General features: G+C 43.8%; 1 protein-coding gene across 1 annotated transcript in view; it reads left to right on the top strand.

Annotated features, from left to right (window-relative positions):
- The first annotated feature begins 4042 nt into the window (after window positions 1-4042).
- Window positions 4043-26288, top strand: part of CRTAP (cartilage associated protein) — a 35652-nt gene continuing 13406 nt past the window's right edge. The window contains exons 1-4 of the mRNA XM_007191522.2: window positions 4043-4595; window positions 10553-10702; window positions 18511-18682; window positions 25155-25283. Coding sequence (XP_007191584.2) covers window positions 4125-4595; window positions 10553-10702; window positions 18511-18682; window positions 25155-25283 — 922 coding nt within the window. The 5' untranslated portion in view covers window positions 4043-4124. The remainder of the gene's footprint in view (window positions 4596-10552; window positions 10703-18510; window positions 18683-25154; window positions 25284-26288) is intronic.

Here is a 26288-nt window from a genome sequence, read left to right as displayed (position 1 = left end):
AGCCACTGTAGACATTGTCTGGTTTCACTTCCATTTATAAATTGTGTTGAATTATCATGGGAAGCAACTGTTCCCTCCACCTTCACCTGCCCACCCACGACCGTCTCCTCAAAGGCAATTCCAGTTAACCTTTGCTGCCCCACAGTCTCTCCCCAACTCTTCTTTTTTAGTGGCGGGGAGCTGTGCCGTGTGGCTTGTGGGGTCTTAGTTCCCAGGCCAGGGATGGAACCTGGGCCCCCTGAAGTGGAAGCACAGAATCCTAACCACTGGACCGCCAGGGAAGTCCCTCCCCCGCTCTTTATACTCTGGCCACAGTAGCCTTCTCTCCGTCTCTTGTACCCTTCTTGTCTCCTCCTCCAGAGCCATCTTCTGTGGGCCACCGGCTTGTGATACGTGGAGGTAGCCTGGGCTTCGGGGAGCTCCCAGAGATTTCCCAAACCCCACTCTCAAAGCAGAATGCCCTGGAAGTGGCATAGAGCTGATGGACTTGGAGGGGCTGGGCCAAGATAATGAGGTTGACTCCTTAGTGGTGACCAACACCAGATGATATTTCAGCAGAGGACACAGTGCACGTATGACAGTTTCTCTCCATTAACCACACCAGGTTGACTTAAACTGACGTCAAGGACAAGAGAGGAAGCCAGATGAGAAGAAAAAAAGAGGGTACACTTCTTGTTAGTGGGATTGAACTCTTTTCTGTTTATTGGCCCCTTTGTGTGTCTGTTTTGGAATTGGGGTATTGACTTTTTCATGTTCTCCGTACATTAAGGATATCAAGCCCCAAGCAAGATGGTCACAGATTGGGCAGGAGTTTCCAGGGGACCAGGTAAACTCTCGTCCCAGCTCAGCTCTCTCCACAGGCTTCCCCCCACTCCCACCTCCCCCCACCACCTCCACGACCCCATTCAGGTCTCTGCTCAGACATCACCTCCTCATGCAATCTCCCACCCTCCCCCATCCCATCCACTTGTTTCATTCTCTTTACATCACCATTGCAATTTTTTCCCCTAAAAATTGTTTTTAAAATAACAAAGAACTGTAAAATAATATCTTTAAAATATATGTATGGCATAAAAAAATGATGCAGTGAATGTTCCCATACTCACTCGCATCCCCTCTCCCTCCTGTGACCCTCTGCCAATTCCATGTCCTTCCTCCACCTTACAGGAAACCACTCTCCAAAGTTTTTGTTTATGGCTCCTTTTTCATTACAGTTTTACCCTGCGTGTTTGTATGAAATAAGACTGTATTACTTGCATTCCTAAATAATATTTTGTGTACTTTAGCATATTTTTAAACTTTTAGACAAGTGGAATCATTCTTTTTTTCTTTTTAAGGTTGAACTGTGTTGTTATGTGTACCTGTAATTCTTTTATTATCCTCTGCTGTAAAATATTCTCCTCTGCACACATCCTCTCTCTCTAAAAAAAAAAAAAAAATCCACTCTTCTGTTTTTAGACAGGTTATTTCTGCTTTCTGCTATTAGGAACTGTGCTGCTGTATCATACCCAAAACACTTATTAATTACAAAAGAAAAAAAATGAAGTGGAGAAAATGGATACGACCTTAACAAGGTAATCAAAATTAATGTCACCGATAAGGTGATAAGGTAAGACAGTGTGTTCCTTCTGTGACAGCCGAGAAGGATGGTATTCTAGTCCAAAGAGCTTAATCTGAATCTAATCATGAGGAAACATCAGAGAAACCCCAGTGAAGGGCTTTTTATAAAATAACTGGACTGTGTTCTTTTTTAAAATAGACTTTAATTTTTAAAGCAGTTTTAGGTTTGCAGCAAGACTGAGTGAAAGGTACAGAGATTTTCCACATACCTTCCACCACTACATACACACAGCCTCCCCCGCTATCAGAATCCCATACCAGAGTGGTATATTGAGTACAACCAATGAGGCTACTTTGACACATCATAATCACCCAAAATCCATGGCTTACATTAGGGTTCACTCTTGGTATTTCACAGTCTGTGGGTTTTGACAAATGTATAATGACATTTATCCACCATTATAGTATCACACGGAATAGTCTCACTGCCCTAAAAATCCTCTGTGCTGTGCCTGTTTATCCCTCTCTCCCCCCAACACCTGGCAGCCACTGATCCTTTTACTGTCTTCAAAATTTTGCCTTTTTCAGAATGCCATATAGTTGGAATCATACAGTATATAGCCTTTTTATACTGGCTTCTTTTAGTTAGTAAAATGTATTTGTTTCCTCTATGTCTTTTTTGCGGCTTGATAGCTCATTTATTTTTAGTGCTGAGTAATATTCCATTGTCTGGATGTACCACAGTGTATTTATTCATTCGTCTATTGAAGGACATCTTGTTTCCTTCCAAGTTTTGGCAATTATGTAAAAAGCTGCTATAAATATTTGTGTGCAGGTTTCTGTGTGGACATAAGTTTTCAATTTATTTCAGTAAATACCAATGAATGTAACTGCTGGATGGTATGGCAGAGTATGTTTAGTTTGGTAAGAAACTGCCTAACTGTCTTCCAAAGTGGCTGTATCATTTTGTATTCCCACTAGCAATGAATGAAGAGTTCCTGTTGTTCTACATCCTTGTCAGCATTTGGCGTTGTCAGTATTTTGAATTTTGGCCATTCTAATAGGTGTGTAGTGGATCTCATTGTTGTTTCGGCCTGTATTCTTATACAGTGTCAATGGTATGACAAGAAAAGCTGAAGGTTCAGATTCCAGAACACTAGGTAAAAGAGAGAGCTAGATTCAACACCGGATATTGGACCGCATCCTGACCAGGGGGATAAAGTGCTGTAAAAGACATTATTAGGACAGTTGACAAAACAGGAATAGAGAATATAGATTAGTCTTCCATCAATGCTAAGTTTCCTGAATTTGATCATTGTCTGTAGTTTAGTTCTTAGGACATACATATCAATGCTAAAAGATTAAGGGGTAAGTGACCTCATGTATGCAATGTACTCTCAAATGATTCAGAAAAAAACATAGAGATAAATATAGAGAAAGGAAATGTGGCATAACTTAGCAATTTGTGAATGTGGATGAGGGCTATACAGGAATTGTTTCCACTATCCTTTTAATTTTTCTGTAAATTATTTATTTATTTTTTAAAATATTAATTTATTTGGCTGCACTGGCTCTTAGTTGCGGCCCACAGGATCTTCGTTGCAGCGTGCAGGATCTTAAGTTGCAGCATGTGAACTCTCAGTCGCGGCATATGGGATCTAGTTCCCTGACCAGGGATGGAACCCAGGCTCCCTGCATTGGGCGTGCGGAGTCTTAGCCACTGGGCCACAGGGAAGCCCCTCTATCCGCATCTTTTGATGCACACATACAAGTTTCTCGAGCGTATTCTTTTATTTATTGGTTTTTTTTTAATTTAAAAAGAACTTTGGCCGCACCGTTCCTGGGATCTTAGTTCCCCCACCAGGGACTGAACCCGCGCCCTCAGTAGTGAAAGCGCCAAGTGCTAACCACTGGACCGCCAGGGAATTCCCTCTCCAGCGTATTCTGAGGAGTGGAATGGCAGTCATAAAGTGTGTGCATCTCCAACTTGATTAGCTTAATAGTTTACAAAGCGCCACTGACATCCTTATTAATTTTATTAATGCATTGTCTTTCTCATTGAAATGTAAGGTCGTCGCAGTGCCATCAAAGTGTAGGCCGTGGACCCGCAGGATCAGTCTCATCAGGGTGCTGGTTAGAATCGCAGATCCTCAGACCCCCATCCCAACCAGACTTGCTGAATGAGAAACTCTGGGGTCACGGTCCAGGAATCTGCGTTTTCACAAGTCCTCTAAGAGATTCTGAAGTGTAAGCAGCGCTGATCTGTGATCCATTAGGGCCGCGTCTGGCTTGCAGACCGCCCTCTATAAAGGAGCGAACAGTGGAGCCCGGGATGACGGGTTAGATCGTGCAGGAACTAGAGGGCAGCGCCTCTCCCCAGGACACCCGCTCCGCGCGGGCAGCTTCGCCCGGACCCCCGGATTGGGTGGGGAGGGGCAGCCGGACGGGGCGGGCCGGAGGCTGGCGTCCCCGCCTCCCCAGCATTCGGCTCGCAGCGTCGCTCAGTCCTCCCGCTTCCTTTCCTTCTCGCACCCCTCCTTCCTTCCTTCCTTCCGCCGGGAGCGATGGAGCCGGGGCGCCGGGCGGCCGCGGCGCTGCTGGCGCTGCTGTGCGCTGGCTGCGCGCTGCGCTCAGGGCGCGCCCAGTACGAGCGCTACAGCTTCCGCAGCTTCCCTCGGGACGAGCTGATGCCGCTCGAGTCGGCCTACCGGCACGCGCTGGACCAATACAGCGGCGAGCACTGGGCGGAGAGCGTGGGCTATCTGGAGATCAGCCTGCGGCTGCACCGCCTGCTACGCGACAGCGAGGCCTTCTGCCACCGCAACTGCAGCGCGGCGCCGCAGCCCGAGTCCGCCGCCGGCCTCGCGCGCTACCCGGAGCTGCGTCTCTTCGGGGGCCTGCTGCGCCGCGCGCACTGCCTCAAACGCTGCAAGCAGGGCCTGCCGGCCTTCCGCCAGTCGCAGCCCAGCCGCGAAGTGCTGGCCGACTTCCAGCGCCGAGAGCCCTACAAGTTCCTGCAGTTCGCCTACTTCAAGGCAAGTCCGCCTCGCCCCGCCCCGCCCCCAAGCCTAGGCCCCGCCCCTAGGCCCAGGCTGTGTCCATCGGTCCTGGGCCGCTTCCCACCGCTCTTTCTTGAGTTAGTTCTTTCCCACCCCGCGCTGCCAAAGGACGCCTTCAAATCCTGTTCCCCCTATTCTTCATCTTCAATAGAGATGAAAATACTTTTCTTGAAGGGTTGTTCTGAGGCTGAGAACGTACATAGAACGCCTAGCACAATGTTATTTGAAGACAGACTTTTTTGGTATATGCCATTAAAATCCCATTTCTCGAGTGAGTGGTGCCTTTCAGTAATAGGGCTGAAGAGGACCTGAGGAGCCGGCCAGTCCCTTTTTTTTTTTTTTTTTTTTTTAATGATATTCTTGTCTGCTTACATTCTTTTTATGTATGTATGTATGTATGTATGGCTGTGTTGGGTCTTCGTTTCTGTGCGAGGGCTTTCTCTAGTTGTGGCAAGCGGGGGCCACTCTTCATCGCGGTGCGTGGGCCTCTCACTATCGCGGCCTCTCGTTGCCGCGCACAGGCTCCAGACGCGCAGGCTCAGTAATTGTGGCTCACGGGCCGAGTTGCTCCGCGGCATGTGGGATCTTCCCAGACCAGGGCTCGAACCCGCGTTCTCTGCATTGGCAGGCAGATTCTCAACCACTGCGCCACCAGGGAAGCCCCAGTCCCTTTTAAAGAGGAAATTAAGGCCAGGAAAGGGCAGGGCTCCTTGGAAGGACACTTCCCTGCCTGGAGGAGAAGAAGCTGAGCGCTGTGATTCATCAGGGCTGGCGCTCTGGGCTGGCTGTCCTTCATCTAGAATGTAACACAGTTGTCTTCCTTCTGTTTGTGGCTGCTTACATTCTGCCTGTGATTGCTGGCTAAAAATAGCCACAAATTGCAGTCTCTATCCTTCAAGTCCTTACTCTGGGGACCCACAAGTTTTAAGAGGGCTGAATTCCCTGTTACTGGATAAACAGGTTTTAGCTTGGTGGGTCTTCACCGGGTTTTGCCAATAGAGACCTCTCAAAGTCCAGTTTCTACTTTCTCTAACCGAAAACGATTTTTTAAACTTTGCTTTCAGTCTTTGGGCTGCAAGATCTGTTTTTCATATTTCCCTGAAACGGAGCTGCGAGTCTGTTGCATTCATATGAGCCATAAAATAGCAGAAACCCTAAATAGGAGAAAAGCTGGGTTATTTCTATGCCTGGTTACAGTTTTATATAAGTATCAGATTTGTGAATGTTTGTCCTGGCAATAAAAAAACAATTTTAAAATAGAACGGGGATAAGATTAATACATTTCCAGAATGTATGAAATGCAGAAGTGATGGCTGACTCATACAAGCGGTATTTTTTACGCTAAAAAGGACTCGTTTAATCCTCTCTTTTTTGTAGAGCTTTACAGCTCTACAAAATACAAATACAGTCTGAGCCAAATTTGAGTCACATAATCAAGGGGAAAACGTTTTATTTTTAAACCTGGAGAATAGTGGAAGCTCTGATTTCTTTAATATACAGATGACTTTGAAACAAGTGCTGTAGGGAGGAGGGGACTGCAGTGCTACAACGTGACCAGAAGGCAGGGGTTTCCTCCATCCTGGCATCCTCAAAGGTTAGCAAGTTCATAGCTTCTCTCAAAACCCTTTGTAGGTCTTGTAACAATCACTTACTTAAAAGTCAGTATAGGGGGCTTCCCTGGTGGCGCAGTGGTTGAGAATCTGCCTGCCAATGCAGGGGACACGGGTTCGAGCCCTGGTCTGGGAAGATCCCACATGCCGCGGAGCAACTAAGCCCGTGAGCCACAATTACTGAGCCTGCGCGTCTGGAGCCTGTGCTCCGCAACAAGAGAGGCCGCGACAGTGAGAGGCCCGCGCACCGCGATGAAGAGTGGCCCCCGCTCACCGCAACTGGAGAAAGCCCTTGCACAGAAACGAAGACCCAACACGGCCAAAAATAAATTAAAAAAAAAAAAAAAAAAAAAAAGTCAGTATAGGGAATTCCCTGGCCGTCCAGTGGTTAAGGAGGCTCCGCACTTCCACTGCAGGGGGCATGGGTTCGATCCCAGGTCAGGGAATTAGGATCCTGCAAGCTGCGGGGTGCAGCCAAAAAAAAAAAAAAAGTCAGTATAATACCATCCGTCTTAGTATTTTGAGATCCCTTACAGGGCAGGGAGAAGTTTAGAATTTTATAAATAAACCAGAACCTTCCCTTAATTGCTTCAACTGAAAATCACTGAAAAAGTGATTTGGGGTGATGATATTGTATGGCTGATTTTTTTTTTTTTTTTTCCATAATGGTGTTTATATTTTCAAACTCTGTTTCTGGGTAGAGAGGAAATAATTGGTGACAGGCACATTCATTCTCGCTGGCACCTGACGGCTGGCGACAGGTACCGGAGATGGATGGTGCTTCCTGCTCTAGCAGGATCTGAAACCACGGAAGGTTTCATGCCCCCAGCCTGACTTAGGTTCATGTCATGAGCTGCGGGTTCTCTCTGTGGCCGCCATCTCCATGAAATGCTCATCTTCCCCACAGGCCGAGGAACAGGTGGGCCCCAGCGCTTTATCAGATCCTTGATGACTGTTGAACTCTGAGCTGCCAGAGCTGGCTGCCTCACAGGCATGCTTACCCCCTCTTTGCCTGGACCTGGACTCTGTCCTCGCCTGGTTGAGGGGTGGCCGGTTTGGCAGGTGACTGGGAGCCTCTCGTGCAGGTGGCTGTCTCTCAGGAGCCCGTGGCAGGGTAGGTTCCCCCACCCCCTCCTTCTCTAAAACCTGCCTGGGGTCTGTCAGAGGTTTAGCTGTCAAGATGTGGCTCCACGCTCCAGCTGACCGAGCTGGAGTTAAAAATGAATAAAATCATCCTTCAGGAAGGGCTTCCATTCTGTAAAACTCAGGTCCTGAGTGAGAGGCCTTAAAAATCCCACTCTGTGCCACTCTTTCTAACTGCTCTTCTGAGAATCAGAGAATCTAATTTCATTGGCACATGCTTTAAAAAGGGCTGCATTCATACTCTTCCCTTCTTTCTGGCTGCCAGTCTGGCCTTTTTCCAGCCAGGAGTATAAAGCTGTCTGTAGAACTCTTTCAGAGGCAGTTCTGGGAATTCCCTGGTGGTCCAGTGGTTAGGGCTCTGTGCTTCCCCATCCCCCTTCCGGCCCCCACCACCCACCCAGAGTTCCATCCCTGGTCCATGAGCTAAGATCCCACAAGCAGCCGGCAGCAAAGCCAAAAAAAAAAAAGCAGTCGCACTCCAGGTCCTGGCATTCCCCAAATATCAGCACTGACTTCTGGGAGTCTGTCCTTATCACCACCCATCACTCCTCCAGGGTAGCCACTGCCATTGTCTCCAAATGACTGGGCTCCCATTCTGGGGCAGTTTCGCACAGGTATGTGCTATCCTTTGATTCTCGGAAATCCAGAGTGTGCCAAGTATCCCTTTATTTTTCTCTCTCCAAACTGAATTCCCTAATTCTTGCCCCCGAGTGTCCCTCTGGATTGGCTAAAGGAGTCTCTGTGCACGAGATCCGGGGGCCTCCTCCCCCGCCCCACCAGGTTGTGCTGTGATACCAGGGGACCGAGGAGCCAGGACATCGCGGGGGGCCCTCTGTTTGCTGCTCGCGTGTCACACAGGGAGGTGTCCCTGTCCTCGGCTGCCCACCTCTTGAGCCTCCCGCCCCCAGAGCATCCCATTCCTCTCTAAGGACTTCTGCTCTCCTGGGCTCCGCCTGCAGGTGCCAAACCTGAAGGTCAAGGGCCACAGACCTTGCTGCCCCTGCAGACCCGAAGGGGGACTTTCTTCTGGCCTAGAGGATTCCTCTTCCTCCCTCTTCTTCTTCCAGCCCAGTTAGCTTCTTCCTGCAGCTCCCTCTCCCGATTTCCTCCTCTTCCCATACTTGCCAAGTTCTCTCAAGAGTACAGGGGCTTTTGTCATGTTTCTGTGTCCTGACCAGACAGCTACCTCCCATGAGGCAGTGAAACTCAGAATCAGCTGACCACCACCTAATGGGGAGAAGAGAGAGAGGGGAAAATAGAGGGAAACATGAATTAATTTCATGAAAATATTATGCAGTGGTGATGTTACATCCAAATCACTGGTACTTACCAAGTCCTGCTTTGTCCCAGGAACTGTGCCAGGCACCAGGAGTGCAGACATGAATGACACTGCTGGGTCCTTCAAGGTGCAGAGTCTGGAGGGGGAGACAACACATTAGCTGAGACCACAAAGAGGTGTGAAAAGCAGGGAGACAGAACATAGGATGACACAAAAGATGCTATCATCAAAAAATTCACAAACAATAAATGCTGGAGAGAGTGTGGAGAGAAGGGAGCCCTCCTATACTGTTAGTGGGAATGTAAATTGGTAGAGCCACTGTGGAGAACAGTACGGAGGTTCCTTAAAAAACCAAAAATAGAGCTACCATATGACCCAACAAATCCACTCCTGGGCATATATCTGGAGAAAAACATGGTCCGAAAGGATGCATGCACCTCAATGTTCATTGCAGCATTGTTTACAATAGCTGTGACATGGAAGCAACCTAAATGTCCATTGACAGATGAATGGATAAAGAAGATGTGGTACATATATACAATGGAATATTACTCAGCCATAAAAAAGAATGAAATAATGCCATTTGCAGCAACATGGATGCACCTAGAGATTTTCATACTGAGTGAAGTAAGTCAGACAAAGAGAAATATCTTATGATATTGCTTATATGCAGAATCTAAGAAAAAAGATACAAATGAACTTATTTACAAAAATAATTATATACATTTTAAATATAATGTATTACATATATTACATTATATATTATATAGTGTATAAAATATATTAGTACACATATATCCATGAAATAGTAAAGTTACATGTCAACATGTCTATCTGCAAGTATTCACCTGTAGACCCATGTATATGATGTGTGTGTGTGTGTGTGTGTGTGTGTGTGTGTGTATCTATATATATAGATAGAGGAGAGAGAGAGGAAACGAATCCATTTGGTACAGGTTGGGTCAATTACTTGAAATAAACAGGTCATAAGGAGGCACGTCCCCCCACCAAAAAAAAAGAGTCTCTTGATCAAGGTTACGGGAGTGGGGGGGCTCACCTGCATGTCCAGTACGTAAAGGCAGGGATTCTTTCCCCCTGTTTTGCTCATTGTTACAGACCCATTTCCTAGAACAGTGCCTGGCATGTAGGAGGCTTGCAACAAGTATTTGCTGAGTGAATGGATGAGTAAGTGAGGAGGTGGTGGGAGTCACTGAGAACAGTGAAGCGGAGATTCTGTGAGAGACTCGGGAAAGTACTGATACATCTGTCAAGGTTCTGGCAGAAAAGATGTGATATAGTCATACTGGGTAATTGGAGGAACATTTAATAAAGCAGTTATTTACAAGGGCTAGTGACAGTGAGGTGTGACACTCCCCCGCCCAGGCCAGAAGGGGCAAGGGAGAGACCAATTGCTGGAAGCCAGAAGGAGAGATACCGGAAGGAGAGGCCCCCTTTGAGAGGGGCTGTGACCTTCAGTCAAGGGAGCGACCTTGCAGGGAGAGAGCCAGGACACTAACAGCCCAGCCTTATTCTCTTCCCTTCCTTCAGTCTCCTGTTGGGTTCCTGTTGGGCTCCTGTTGGAGCTCCTCATTGATGAACCCACTGGAAGCTAGGGGGCAAGGGAGTCCGCTGTGACAGCCTGTACACCAGCCTCCTGGGCAGGGCAGGGTAGGGTGGAGACTGCAGGGCGTAGATCGGGACAGGCACACAGAGGCCATCTACTCACCTGCAGGGAATGAACACTCTTCCAGAGTGGCTGGACCAGGTCTTGCTGGGGCTTGGAAATCACTGAACCCTTAGCTTCCAACATTGTGTAGAAACACAAAGTTGCCGAAGGACTGAACAGACGTTCACGCTCACCACCCATTGAGTAGCTTTTCTCTTTCTTCTTTGTACTTTAGGCAAATAATCTTCCAAAAGCCATTGCAGCTGCTCACACCTTTCTACTGAAGCATCCTGATGATGAAATGATGAAGAGAAACATGGCTTATTACAAGAGCCTGCCCGATGCCGAGGACTACATTAAAGACTTGGAAACCAAGTCGTATGAGGTATATTTGCATTTTTACACAGTGGTTAGTTGCAATGCGAGTTGTCAAAGAAGAGTACCTCAGTGAACGTCTATTGACATCACAGGACCGCTAGTGATTTTTGATGACATTTAATGAATATTATGACAATAGAAATGATTGCCTTTTTAACACCTAGTTGATCCATTTAAGAATGCAATTTTAGGGCTTCCCTGGTGGCGCAGTGGTTGAGAATCTGCCTGCTAATGCAGGGGACACGGGTTCGAGCCCTGGTCTGGGAAGATCCCACATGCCGCAGAGCAACTAGGCCCGTGAGCCACAACTACTGAGCCTGCGCATCTGGAGCCTGTGCTCCGCAACAAGAGAGGCCGCGATGGTGAGAGGCCTGCGCACCGCGATGAAGAGTGGCCCCCACTTGCCGCAGCTAGAGAGGGCCCTAGCACAGAAACGAAGACCCAACGTAGCAATCAATCAATCAATCAATCATTCTTTAAAAAAAAAAAAAAAAGAATGCAATTTTACTTTCCATGATGATTTTAAAGCCACTTTTTTTTAAATGCTACATTTTAGAAATATGATCATGTGATGGTAGAATAAGATGGTAGAATAAAGACATGTCTTGGAAATCATCTGAAAATGACCAAGAATAGGAGAAAGAGAAATATAATTCTCCATTTCTGATGAAACTAGGAAACATATATATTTATACACACACACACAACTTTATATCTTAAGTTGGAAAGGAAATAGAGGCGCTAGGAAGACTGACTTGACAGACTGGAGGCTACTTAAGTCTCTGCATCTGCAGAGACAGAGGGGAATTCTGATGAGAATGAATGAGGACAATCAGAAGAGGAAGAATCTAAGCCCTTTGAGAACTTACTGTTGTCCGGCCCTGTCGAGCTCGGGCTCTGGGGGTGTGGGTACCAGTGGAGGGTGGGCAGGGTTGAAAACAGAGGGATGTGTTGAAAGTACCCATGGGAGCCGTTAGATCCTAAGGTCTGACTCCAGGGTTTCCTATTGTGGGACCAGATCTCAGGCTCACTTTTTCACTGGTGGTGACCCTCAAACATAGTGGGCGAAGTCTCTTTCCTGGAGCCCTTCAGTTTTCCAGGGAAGAATTCTCCAGCCTTCTGCAGGGCTGGTGGGGTGTCCGTGCTTCTCTACTGGTGTCTGAGAGCCAGTCTGGGGAGAGAGATGGGGGTCTCACAGCTGAGTTGGAGACCTTACCTGCTTCCTGATTTTCAACCCATGCCTCGACTCGGCTCTGCTATGCCTGCTCCCTGGCCCCTCAGCCTTTATGGGTAGAGTCTCTAGGATAGACCACCAGTCTCTGGCAAGGAGTGGCTTTGGGAGGTGTGGTCCCTTAGTTGAGCAGGTGGGTGCTGGTGGGGGAACCCAGGGTTCCAACAGCTCTGTTCAGACTTTCAGCCCTGCTTTCTGTCCCATGCCTTGTGCCAGCCTCCGTGGTCCCTGGTGCCTGCAGGTGCCTACGAGTGTATAGCTCACCTGCTCTGAGGTCCCTCCTCTCTGAAAATTCGGTTTTTTGCCTTTCCAAAAGTTGTTGAAATCTCTTGTCTGCTGCTTGCTCCTTTCCCGTTCTCCCATAAAAGGACTGAAGTCTTTTTACTTCCTTCCCTGTCATTTTTTGGGTAGGGTTTGGGGAGCAGAGCGGAGTGCATGCGGCCAGTGCACTGGGCTTCACTGCAAGCAGCTGCACCCTTCTTGCCCTCTTTGGAGTCCCGCTGGGTGTGGTGGGCTCCCCCCTCCGCACCATCCCCACCGTGCCCAGGGGCTTCCTCTCTCTGCAGGGCTTTCTTGCTGCTGCCGCCCTGCCATTTCTGCAGAGCCAGCGGCCTGGTGTTGCTGCTCTTTTACCCAATCTCCAGGCAAAGCCCCTTCAGCTCTCTGCCTGTCTTGTTTCCAGGGGATGCTGCCTGCCCAGGAGGTATAAGGAGACCCACCTTCTTAACCTGAGGCCTTAAGCTGGGTGAAAATTTCAGGTCCCAGGGGTGACCCTCAAATACCCCCATTCCAGAGCAACTGAAAACAAAACTACAAATGGAGAGCCCCATGCGTATTTCAAGGCCTGTTTTGGCCCCTCCAATTTAGCAGGTTTCCTCATGCGTCCAAGATCTCTACTTATTTCTTGTGAAACCAGGCTGCTTCCTCAGCCCTAGTTATTTCTTTTACCTGCTCCAGGCAACAGTTAGCAGAAAGTCCTTGACGTTTCCACTATCTGGCACGCGGCTGCCCTCCCCAGGAACTTGTACTGATGTGTGACACTCCTAGTTCATACTTCACTGTTAGGGGGAGGGGTATCTGACACTTGCTTAAGCTTTATCTTTTCCTTGAATCGATTTTTAGAGTCAACTTTACTGAGGTATAATTTATTTAAAACTTATTTACTAATTTTAAGTGTGTAATTCGATGAGTTTTGTCAAAGGTACCACCACAATCATGATGTAGAATGTTTTCTTCTCCCCTAAAAAGTTCCCTTGTACCCCTGTGCAGTCCAGGCTTTGCCCCACCCCCTGACTCCTGACAGCCACTGCTCTGGTTTCTGTCACTAGAGTTTTCTCTTTTTCCTTTATTCAAACTTGATTTTATTATCAAGTGCCTGTTACTTTTTTTTTTTTTTAATTAAGATAAGACACACAATACTAAATAGTGATTTGAAAATAATCTGAATGAAAGAGAGCACATGGTATATCTCTCCATCTGTTTGTGTCATCTTTGATTTCTTTCATCAGTGTCTTATAGTTTTCTGAGTACAGGTGTTTTACCTCTTTAGGTAGGTTTATTCCGAGGTATTTTATTCTTTTTGTTGCAGTGGTGAATGACATTGTTTCCTTAGTTTCTCTTTCTGATTTTTCATCATTAGTGTATAGGAATGCAAGAGATTTCTGTGCATTAATTTTGTATCCTGCAACTTTACCAAATTCATTGATTAGCTCTAGTAGTTTTCTGGTGGCATCTTTAGGATTCTCTATGTGTAGTATCATGTCATCTGCAAACAGTGACAGTTTTACTTCTTCTTTTCCAATTTGTATTCCTTTTATTTCTTTTTCTTCTCTGATTGCCGTGGCTACGACTTCCAAAACTATGTTGAATAATAGCGGCAAGAGTGGACATCTTGTCTCGTTCCTGATCTTAGAGGAAATGCTTTCAGTTTTTCACCATTTAGAATGATGTTTGCTGTGGGTTTGTCGTATATGGCCTTTATTATGTTGAGGTAGGTTCCCTCTATGCCCACTTTCTGGAGAGATTTTATCATAAATGGGTGTTGAATTTTGTCAAAAGCTTTTTCTGCATCTATTGAGATGATCATATGGTTTTTCTTCTTCAATTTGTTAATATGGTGTATCACATTGATTGATTTGCATATATTGAAGAATCCTTGCATCCCTGGGATAAATCCCACTTGATCATGTTGTATGATCCTTTTAATGTGTTGTTGGATTCTGTCTGCTAGTATTTTGTTGGGGATTTTTGCATCTGTATTCATCAGTGATATTGGTCTGTAATTTTCTTTTTTTGTAGTATCTTTGTCTGGTTTTGGTATCAGGGTGATGGTGGCCTCGTGGAATGAGTTTGGGAGTCTTCCTTCCTCTGCAATTTTTTGGAAGAGTTTGAGAAGGATGGGGTGTTAGCTCTTCTCTAAATGTTTGATAGAATTCACCTGTGAAGCCATCTGGTCCTGGACTTTTGTTTGTTGGAAGATTTTTAATCACAATTTCAATTTCATAACTTGTGATTGGTCTGTTCATATTTTCTATTTCTTCCTGGTTCAGTCTTGGAAGGTTATATCTTTCTAAGAATTTGTCCATTTCTTCCAGGTTGTCTATTTTATTGGCATAGAGTTGCGTGTAGTAGTCTCTTATGATGCTTTGTATTTCTACGGTGTCCGTTGTAACTTCTCCTTTTTCATTTCTGATTTTATTGATTTGAGTCCTCTCCCTCTTTTTCTTGATGAGTCTGGCTAAAGGTTTATCAATCTCATTTATCTTCTCAAAGAACCAGCTTTTAGTTTTATTGATCTTTGCTATTGTTTTCTTTGTTTCTATTTCATTTATTTCTGCTGTGATCTTTATGATTTCTTTCCTTCAACTAACTTTGGTTTTGTTTGTTCTTCTTTCTCTAGTTGCTTTAGGTGTAAGGTTAGATTGTTTATTTGAGATATTTCATGTTTCTTAAGGTAGGATTGTATGGCTAGAAATATCCCATAGGTTTTGGATCGTTGTGTTTTCATTGTCATTTGTCTCTAGGTATTTTTTGATTTCCTCTTTGATTTCTTCAGTGATCTCTTGGTTATTTAGTAACATACTGTTTAGCCTCCATGTGTTTGTGTTTTTTACATTTCTTCCCCTGTAATTTATTTCTAATCTCATAGCATTGTGGTTGGAAAAGATGCTTGATATGATTTCAATTTTCTTAAGTTTACCGAGGCTTGATGTGTGACCCAAGATGTGATCTATCCTGGAGAATGTCCCGTGTGCACTTGAGAAGAAAGTGTAATCTGCTGTTTTCAGATGGAATGTCCTATAAATATCAATTAAATCTATCTGGTCTATTGTGTCATTTAAAGCTTGTGTTTCCTTATTAATTTTCTCTCTGGATGATCTGTCCACTGGTGTAAGTGAGGTGTTAAAGTCCCCCACAATTATTGTGTTACTGTCGATTTCCTCTTTTATAGCTGTTAGCATTTGCCTTATGTATTGAGGTGCTCCTATGTTGGGTGCATATATATTTATAATTGTTATATCTTCTTATTGGATTGATCCCTTGATCATTATGTAGTGTCCTTCTTTCTCTCTTGTAACATTCTTTATTTTAAAGTCTATTTTATCTGAGATGAGTATTGCTGCTCCAGCTTTCTTTTGATTTCCATTTGCATGCAATATCTTTTTCCATCCCCTCACTTTCAGTCTGTATGTGTCCTTAGGTCTGAAGTGGGTCCCTTGTAGACAGCATATATATGGGTCTTGTTTTTGTATCCATTCAGCGAGCCTGTGTCTTTTGACTGGAGCATTTAATCCAGTCACATTTAAGGTAATTATCAATATGTATGTTCCTATTACCATTTTCTTAATTGTTTTGGGTTTGTTTTCATAGGTCCTTTTCTTCTCTTGTGTTTCCCACTTAGAGAAGTTCCTTTAGCATTTGTTGTAGTGCTGGTTTGGTGGTGCTGAATTCTCTTAGCTTTTGCTTGTCTGTAAAGCTTTTGATTTCTCCATCAAATCTAAATGAGGGGCTTCCCTGGTGGCACAGTGGTTAAGAATCTGCCTGCCAATGCAGGGGACACGGGTTCGAGCCCTGGTCTGGGAAGATCCCACATGCCACGGAGCAACTAAGCCCGTGAACCACAACTACTGAGCCTGCGCGTCTGGAGCCTGTGCTCCGCAACAGGAGAGACCGCAACAGTGAGAGGCCCGCGCACCGCGATGAAGAGTGGCCCCCGCTCGCCACAACTGGAGAAAGCCCTCGCACAGAAACGAAGACCCAACACAGCCAAAAAAATAAAAAATAAAATAAATAAATAAATAAATTAATTAAAAAAAAAAATCTAAATGAGATCCTTGCCGGGTAGAGTAATCTTGGTTGTAGGTTCTTCCCTTTCATCACTTTAAATATATCATGTCACTCCCTTCTGGCTTACAGAGTTTCTGCTGAGAAATCAGCTGTTAACATTATGGGAGTTTCCTTGAATGTTATTTGTCGTTTTTCCCTTGTTGCCTTTAATAACTTTTCTTTGTCTTTACCTTTTGTCAATTTGGTTACTATGTGTCTTGGCGTGTTTCTCCCTGGGTTTATCCTGCCTGGGGCTCTCTGTGCTTCCTGGACTTGGGTGGCTATTTCCTTTCCCATGTTAAGGAAGTTTTCAACTATAATCTTTTCAAACATTTTCTCAGGTCCTTTCTCTCTCTCTTCTCCTTCTGGGATCCCTATAATGTGAATGTTGGTGCGTTTAATGTTGTCCCAGAGGTCTCTTAGGCTGTCTTCATTTCTTTTCATTCTTTTTTCTTTATTCTGTTCTGCAGCAGTGAATTCCACCATTCTGTCTTCCAGGTCACTTATCCGTTCTTCTGCCTCAGTTATTCTGCTATTGATTCCTTCTAGTGTATTTTTCATTTCAGTTATTGTATTGTTCATCTGTTTGTTCTTTAATTCTTCTAGGTTTTTGTTAAACATTTCTTACATCTTCTTGATCTTTGTCTCCATTCTTTTTTGTTTGTTTGTTTGTTAAAATTTATTTATTTATTTTATTTTTGTCTGCATTGGGTCTTCCTTGCTGCATGGGCTTTCTCTAGTTGCTGCGAGTGGGGGCTACTCTTTGTTGCAGTGCGCGGGCTTCTCACTGCAGTGGCTTCTCTTGTTGCGGAGCCTGGGCTCTAGGCACATGGGCTTCAGTAGTTGTGGCACGCAGGCTCAGTAGTTGTGGCTCACTGGCTTAGTTGCTCCACAGCCTGTGGGATCTTCCCGAACCAGGGCTCGAACCCGTGTCCCCTGCATTGGCAGGCGGATTCTTAACCACTGCGCCACCAGGGAAGTCCAGTCTCCATTCTTTTTCTGAAGTCCTGGATCATCTTCACTATCATTATTCTGAATTCTTTTTCTGGAATGTTGCCTATCTCCACTTCATTTAATTGTTTTTCTGAGGTTTTATCTTGTTCCTTTATCTGGTGCATAGTCCTCTGCCTTTTCATTTTGTCTATCTTTCTGTGAATGTGGTTTTCGTTCCACAGGCTGCAGGATTGTAGTTCTTCTTGCTTCTGCTGTCTGCCCTCTGGTGGATTGCACCTGCTACTTTTTGAATTAAATAAAATAAGTGTACCACTGTGAACAGGGTAGAAAAATCTAGATATAGGTAAGTTACTGATTGGTTTCCTATTTGTAATTAAGAGTGAGCATGGTTTCTCCAGAGCTAATGAGAGTAGAGCTTGACGATGGTCTGATTCCTTTCAGGAGGACAGATCTCTCTCCCTTCATGTCTGGACCTTCCTTGGCTTCTCTCTGCTTTCCAGAGCCTGCTTTTTGTTTGTTTGTTTGTTTGTTTGTTTGTTTAATTGAAGTATAGTGGATTTACAGTGTTTTAGGTATATAGCAGAGTGATTCAATTACACATAGAATATATATATATGTATTATTTTTCAGATTCTTTTCTATTATAGGTTGTTACAAGCTATTGAATATAGTTCCCTGTGCTATACAGTAGGTCCTTGTTGCTTATCTATTTTATATATAGTAGTGTGTATCTGTTAATCCCAAATTCCCAGTTTATCCCTCCCCTACCCCTTTCCCCTTTGGTAACCATAAGTTTGTTTTCCTACTTTGTGAGTCTATTTCTGTGTTGTATACAAGTTCATTTGCATCATTTTTTAGATTCCACATATAAGTGATATCATATGGTATTTGTCTTTCTCTGTCTGGCTTACTTCACTTAGTATGATAATCTCTAGGTCCATCTATGTTGCTGCAAATGGCATTATTTCACTCTTTTTTATGGCTGAGTAATATTCCATCTTCTTTATCCATGCAACCTGTTGATGGACACTTAGGTTGCTTCCATGTCTTGGCTATTGTAAATAGTGCTGCTATGAACATAGGGGTGCATGTATCTTTTTGAATTAGAGTTTTCTCTGGATATATGCCCAGGAGTGGGGTTGCTGGGTCATATGGTAGCTCTAGTTTTAGTTTTCTGAGGAACCTCATTACTGTTCTCCGTAGTGGCTGTACAAATTTACATTCCCACCGACAGTGTAGGAGGATTCCCTTTTCTCCACACCCTCTCCAGCATTTATTATTTGTAGACTTTCTGATGATTCCAGAGCCTGTTCATCCGAGCTGTGCGGGGGTACAACGGTGAGAACTGGAGGACATGCATCACGGACATGGAGCTGGCCCTTCCTGACTTTTTCAAGGCCTTTTACGAGTGTCTCGCTGCCTGCGAGGGCTCCCGGGAGATCAAGGACTTCAAGGATTTCTATCTTTCCATAGCAGGTTAGTGGTGGGTTGTGTCCTTGACATAAATGGCATAGCTGCCCCTGTGGGTTCTACATGCCTTCTAGGTACTTGAGTGGCCTCTGAGGAACTTTTGAGCTTAAATAAGAGAGGGTAACTGGGGTGGCTGACACATGTATAGATCAGCCTCTGATTTGGTGGGAGCTTCTGGAGAAACAGTGAGTATGGTGTCTAGATACAGGCCAGCAGAGAAGGTCTGCCTCATCAGCCCTACTTGATTACAGATTCCCACAGGCTTTTGGAAAAATAAAAATGGGCCCCAAAGCAACTCATGCCTCACCTTAGGGAGATAACTTTGATTATGGCAATTTTTCAGCACACATCAAGGTAAAACGAAGAGTAAAATGAACCTCTAATTAGTCATCACTAAGATAACTTTCGGGAAAAAAATTTTCTGACTATAAAATAATTCATGCTTATTATAGGAAATTTAGAAAACACAGGAAAGAATGAAGAAAATTGAGGACTTCCTTGGTGGTCCAGCAGTTAAGACTCTGTGCTTCTACTGCAGGGGTCGTGGGTTCGATCCCTGGTTGGGGAACTAAGATTCCCACATGCCTCACGGTGCGGCCAAAAAAAAAAAAAAAAAAAAAGAAAGAAGAAAAATTGAAAACACATAAATAGCCCTAGGGTTTCTCCTTAACCAGTAGTGGTCAGCGATGCTTCAGAGAATGGGAAATGGCCAAGAGATGTCCCTAAGTGGTTTGGGATATCCAAACTGCACCTTGCAGGAAGGGGACCCAGGTCAGATAGGTCTGAGATTGGCCTGAGCACCGTCTGCCTCTTGGAGTCTCTGTGTGCTGTGATGGTTAATGGCTCCCAGAAACCCTGGGGCAGGCAGCTCTTTTACAGTTATTGAATCCAGTACGGTTTTTGTTTTTGTTTTTTTATCACTTTTTTGCTCATGGATCTCTTTTTCCACAGAGTACTTTTATTTCTCTTAACAAAACCTTTTTATTGTGGAAAATTTCAAACATATACAAAAAATAGAAGAGTGTAAAGAAACCCCATGTCACCATGACGCAGCTTCACTATTGTTAACTCAGGGTCAACTGGGTGTCATCTAATTCCCACCCACTTACCGCTCATATTATTATTATTATTTTAAAAAAATATTTATTTATTTATTTGGCTGTGCCAGGTCTTAGTTGTGGCATGCGGGATCTCCACTGCAGCATGCAGGATTTAGTTCCCTGACCAGGGATCGAATCTGGGCCGCCTGCATCAGGAGCTCGGAGTCTTAACCACTGGACCACCAGGGAAGTCCCTCATGTTATTTTGAAGCACATCCCAGATGTTGTGTCACTTCATTTGTAATGTTTCAATAGGTACCTCTAAAAGATAAGAACTCTTTTTTTTTCAACCACTGAACCATTACACCTAAAAGAATTTTAACAACAGTTCCTTGATCTCATCATCAAATATCCAGTGTCCCAGTCATCTCAGAAATGTCATAAATGTGTGTTCCTTAAATTTACAATTTGTTGGGTTTTTTGTGTGTTTTCTTTCTTTCTTTTTTTTTTTTTTCTTTTTGGTCCCACTGCGCGACTTGTGGGATCTTAGTTACCCGACCAGGGATTGAACCCGGGCCCCCAACAGTGAAAGTGTGGAGTCCTAACCACTGGACTGCCAGGGAATTCCCAATTTATTGGTTTGAATCATGTTCAAAATAAGTTCCACACATTGCATTTGGTTATCTTCTTAAATTTTTATTTTGAACAAAACTTTACTATTTTAACCGTGTGTAAGCGTACAGTTCCATGGCAGTAAGTACATTCACATTGTTGTGCAGCCATCACCACCATCCATCTCCAGAACTTTTTCATCTTCCCAAACTGAAACTCTGTACCCATTAAACACTAACTCCCCATCCTCCTCCTTCCCAGTCCCTAGCAACCACCATTCTTCTTTCTGTCTCTATGAATTTGATTACTCTGGGTACCTCATATAAGCAGAATCATACAGTATTAGTCCTCTTATGACTGGCCTATTTCACTTAGCATAATGTCCTCAAGGTTCATCCATATTCTAGCAAATTGGTTTTTATCTTTTTAACTTTTTAAAAATTATTATTTATTTATTTATTTTTGGCTGTGTTGGGTCTTCGTTGCTTCGCGTGGGCTTTCTCTAGTTGTGGCGAGCAGGGGCTACTCTTCGTTGCAGTGCGCGGGCTTCTCATTGCAGTGGCTTCTCTTGCTGAGGAGCATGGGCTGTAGGCACGTGGGCTTCAGTAGTTGTGGCGCACGAGCTTAGTTGCTCCATGGCATGTGGGATCTTCCTGGACCAGGGCTCGAACCCATTTCCCCTGCATTGGCAGGCGGATTCTTAACCACTGCGCCACCAGGGAAGCCCCTGGTTATCTTTTAAATCTCTTAATCTATAAATCCTCCCGCCAATTCTTTTTTTTCTCCTTGTTATTGCAGAAACTGTGTTGTTTGTCCTATAGAGATTCCCACAGTCTGGATTTTGCTGGTTGTATCCCGTAGTTCTCTGTGCTCTGTATTTTTTTTTTTTAAGCCCAATTTTTTTTTAACCCCTCCACGCGGCTTGGGGAATCTTAGTTTCCTGACCAGGGATTGAACCCACGCCCTCAGCAGTGAAAGTGAGGAGTCCTAACCACTGAACCACTGGGGAATTCCCTCTTTCACTTTTTATTTGTATACTTTTTTCTTACAGTGAAAATCTTACTTCTCTATACCGTAGAATATTTATTTATTTGCTTTTCTTACAATGAACATAATATGGTTTCAAATGTATCACACCAATATAAATATTAACAATAAAACTTCTGAGTGACCTTTGCGATGTCTTTGAAGTTCTTTTAGTCCTTAGATCTGTGCCGTCCAGCATGGTAGCCACCAACTGATCGTGGCTACTGAACACTTGAATGGTGACTGGTCCAATCTGAGATGTGCTCTGAGTATAATGTAGATACTGGATTTTGCAGAATTAGTACAAAAAAAAGGATAATGAATATCTCATTAACAATTTTTTTATATTGATTACATGTTGAAATGATAATATTTTGGACATTTCTGGGTTAAAAAATATGTTATTAATATTAATGTCACTTGTTTCTTTTTAGTTTTTTTTTTAATGTTGCACTAGAAAATTAACAATTACATATGTGGCTCACATTGTATTTCTATTAGACTGTGCTGCCTTACACTGTATCCCACTAAGAATATTCAGTTACTGTGATCTGTTCTTTTCTCTGTGTGGTACCAATTGGATATACATCTAGGTTTATTTTAGTGTGTTTTCAGTCTGGAGGCTTGCTTGATTTTTCCTTTTAATTGTTTAGTTTTTTTTTTGAATATATAGAATATTCATATGTTTGAGTGAAAACTATTTAAAAAAATCACACTCAGAGAAATCTTGCTTCCATCCACATCTCTCCTATTCATCTCACTCACCCCCAAAGGTAATCTTTCTTTATTCGTTTCTTTGCTATACCTTAGATAGATAGATATTTAGGGATTTTTTTAGTTTTATTTTAAAATACAGTTGACCCTTGAACACTGGAAAGCACCTTAACCAAATGCTTAAAAATTAATGTCACCAGGACTTCCCTGGTGGTCTGGTGGTTAAGAATCTACCTTCCAATGCAGGGGATGCGGGTTCGATCCCTGGTCAGGGAAATAAGATCCCACATGCTGCAGGACAACTAAGCTTGTGAGGGGCACTGACCCTCAGTGCTGTTGGAGATCCGAGTATGACTTAATAGTTTGTCCACCATGTCCTTTGTTCCTCTGTATCCATAATTCCTCCAAATTCGTGGTTCTACATCCAGGGATTCAACCAACCGAGAATTGTATGGTACAGTAGTATTTACTATTGAAAAAAATCTGCATGTAAGTGGACCTGTGCAGTTCAAACCCGTGTTTTTCAAGGGTCAACTGTAATTTCAAAACTGTAGAGAAGTTCCAAAAGTAGTACAAAGAACTCTCACATACTCCTTACCCAGATTCACCAATTTTTGACCTTGTGCACATTTACTATCATTCTCTCTGTATATGTGTGTATATAGTTATTTTTATTTCAGGACATTTTGAAAGTAGGTTGCAGACATCACGACGCTTTACCCCATAATCCTTCAGCGTATTTCCTAAGAACAATATTCTCTACATATCCACAGGATAGTTATTAAATTCAGGCAACTTAACATTGATACAATACTTTTTTTTGGCCGTATGGCATGTGGGATCTTAGTTCCCCGACCAGGGATCGAACCTGGGCACCCTGCAGTGGAAGCGTGGAGTCCTAACCACTGGACTGCCAGGGAAGTCCCAACATCAATACAATACTTTTATCCAATCTACAGTCCATATTCCAATTTTGTCAATTGTCACAATAATGTCCTTTCTAGCAACTTTTTCCCCTGGTTCAAGATCTTGTCCAGGATCACATTTCCTATTTATTTGTCATATTTCTTTTTTGTTTTGGCGGCGTCAAGTCTTAGTTGTAGCACACGGGATCTTCGTTGAGGAATGCGGGATCTTTCGTTGTGGAGTGGGCTCTTCGTTGTGGCACGCGGGCTTCTCTCTAGTTGTGGCGTGCGGGTTTTCTCTCTCTTGTTGTGGCACCCGGGCTCTAGAGCGTGTGGGCTCTGTAGTTGCAGCACACGGGCTCTCTTGTTGAGGTGCGAGAGCTCAGTAGTTGTGGCGCATGGGCTTAGTTGCCCCGCGGCATGTGGGATCTTACTTCCCCGACCAGGGAAGTGGTGACTTTAAGTTTTAAACATTTGGTTGAGGTGCTTCCCAGTTTCTCCACGATATAATTACTGTTTTTCCTTTTTAAATTAATAATTTGTGGACAGGTGCTTCCAGACTAGGACAACTTGCTGTCCATCAAACTCTGCCCCCCTCCCCACCCTACCCCCACTGATTTAGCACACTGTTGAGAATTCTTGCCTGAATCATTTTTTTCTATAAAGGTTGTGTGAATATAAAACTACTTTCCCTAGGGATTTCCCTGGTGGTCCAGTGGTTAAGACTTCGCGCTTCCACTGCACTGGGCGGGGGTTTGATCCCTGGTTGGGGAACTAAGATCCCACATGCTGCGCAATGCAGCCCAAAAAAAAGAAGAAAAAGAAAAAGAAAAAAAAAAAACTACTTTCCCTTTATTTTTGTGTCTGCTTCTTTCATACAGAATAGGTACCATACGTTAAACACTATTCTATTTTATGCTTTTTCCACTTAACAATATATCCTAACTAGTGCGCAGAGATTGTGTCATTCTTTTTATTACTGCCGAGTGCTCCACTGAGGGTTCGGGGAGTGATGTACTACAGTTTATTCAACTATCTGATAGATATTTGGGCTGTTCCAATCTTTTGCTATTACATCTAATACTGCAATGGGGAATTTTAGTGGGTTGTTGTTGTTTGCTAAGTATGGAAGTGTGTTTGCAAAGTCAACATCAGTGGGATTGATAATTCAGAGTAAAGGTTTACATAAATTATTTGGTATTTTAAGGTACCATTTTGCATTCCTACCAGCAATGTAGGAGAGTGCCTGTTCCTCCACAGTCTTGCTGGCAAAATGTGTATCATCATGCTGGAGTCTTTCGCTTCTGGCTGCATGAAAGGAGAAAAGGGAGGGGCCAAGGGTCACCTGGGAGGTTGTTAGGGACCAGCCCCAGAAGTAGTATTCATCAGTTGTTACCGTCCACATTTCATGGCTCACTTAGTCACATGGCCCCAACCTAACTGCAAAGGAGGCTGGGAAATGTAGTCTTTGACATCTTTCTATGTGACTGTATTTAGGTATTTTTTAAAATTTATTTTATTTATTTATTTGGCTGCACCAGGTCTTAGTTGCGGCACTCGGGATCTTTAGTTGTGGCATGAGAACTCTTAGTTGCGGCACGCATATGGGATCTAGTTCCCTGACAAGGGGTCGAACCTGTGCCCCCTGCAGTGGAAGTGCAGAGTCCTAACCACTGGACAGCCAGGGAATTATGGAGAATTATGTGTATTTTAACCTTTGATAAATTTTGCTGAATTGTACTCCAAAACATTTGTTCCTATTTTGCTCCTACCAACAGAACATGAGAGCATGAGTCTCACTATTCTCTTCCTATCACTGGACATCATCAAATTTTAAACATTTTGCCAATGTAATAGCTTACATTATTTTAGGTAGAATTGTATTTCTTAATTTCAAATGTGGTTAAGATCTTTTCACAATGTTTATTAGCCCTTTTTATAATTTCTATTAACATCCTTTTGGCTATTTTTATAGTGGACATTTGTCTTTTTCTTATTGATTTAGGAAACTCTGTGCATGAAAGGTTTTAGCCCTTTATCATAAGTGTTGTGAATATTTTACTTTTATCATTTTATCATTTATCATTTTTACCTTTTACCTTGATCTTTTGGGGCAGTGGGGCAGAAGTGGCATTAAGAAAATAATGGATACACTGCCTGAAAATTTGTGTGTTCTTTCAGATCATTATGTGGAAGTTCTGGAATGCAAAATACAGTGTGAAGAGAACCTCACCCCAGTTATAGGAGGATATCCAGTCGAGAAATTTGTGGCTACCATGTATCATTATTTGCAGTTTGCTTATTATAAATGTAAGTAATCATTTTCTAGGAGATCTGAGCAAGGTACTAAGACTTAACTTCCACATCTGTAGAGAGTACTAACCTAAGATTGTTGACGATTAAATGAGTTGATAGACGTGGAATGCTTAGGAAATTCACACACTGGCACATGGCAAACTCTATATAACTGTTTTTTTGGTTGTTGTTGTTGTTGTTTTGGCCGCTCTGCATGGCATGTGGGATCTTAGTTCCCCGACCAGGGATCGAACCCATGCCCCCTTGCAGTGGAGGCGCGGAGTCCTAACCAATGGACCACCAGGCAAGTCCCTTTTTTCTTTTTTCTTTCTTTTTTTAAAATATCATTATTTCCCTTCTTCCACATCATTGGCTTTACTTTTCAGACTCTTAGAATGTCATTGCAGTTGGTCCTGCCTTGGCCTGAAATTGGAGTTTATCAATCAGAACCTTCCAAGTGGACAAAGGGGACACATGGGAGAAAGAAAGGAACTTGGAGTTCAGACTTCAGCCTGAATTTCCTGGCTTTCCCCCCTCTCCCTGTAGCCAAGATTGCTGGGTGCCACTCGCGTGAGCAGCGTGTACCTTGGCAGTTCAGTGACAAGCACGGGAAGTTACTAGGGTCATTTGCAGCAGCAACAACTCTGCCCTCCTGATGAAATGTCTGGGTCCACTGGCAGGTGTCTGGCTAGCTTCCCCAAGGCTGCTCTTCAAACTCAGGGGCAGCTGGTCTTGGGGACTCAGGGATGTCCTGGAGGAGTGCCAGGTGACCTTGTCTTCCACAGCCCCCCTTCCCCGCTGTGTTCATCCTGTTCTTTGTTGGATTCCCTCTGCTCCAGCAGCCACCTAACCTGCCTACCTTTTAATCCCATCTCATCTCCTCTCCAGGACACACTGAAAGCCTTGCCTGCTGAAGGTTAAAAAAGGGAAAAAGAGAAAAGAAAAATATTTTCCTTCTCTCCGTCTCTCTCTCTTTTTAGTTTTTAAATTAAAAATATTTAAACTTTTGCTGTTAATCAA

This window comes from Balaenoptera acutorostrata, chromosome 10 (genome assembly GCF_949987535.1).
Source record: "Balaenoptera acutorostrata chromosome 10, mBalAcu1.1, whole genome shotgun sequence".
NCBI lineage: Eukaryota > Metazoa > Chordata > Mammalia > Artiodactyla > Balaenopteridae > Balaenoptera > Balaenoptera acutorostrata.
This window is presented reverse-complemented; position numbering and strand designations above follow the sequence as displayed.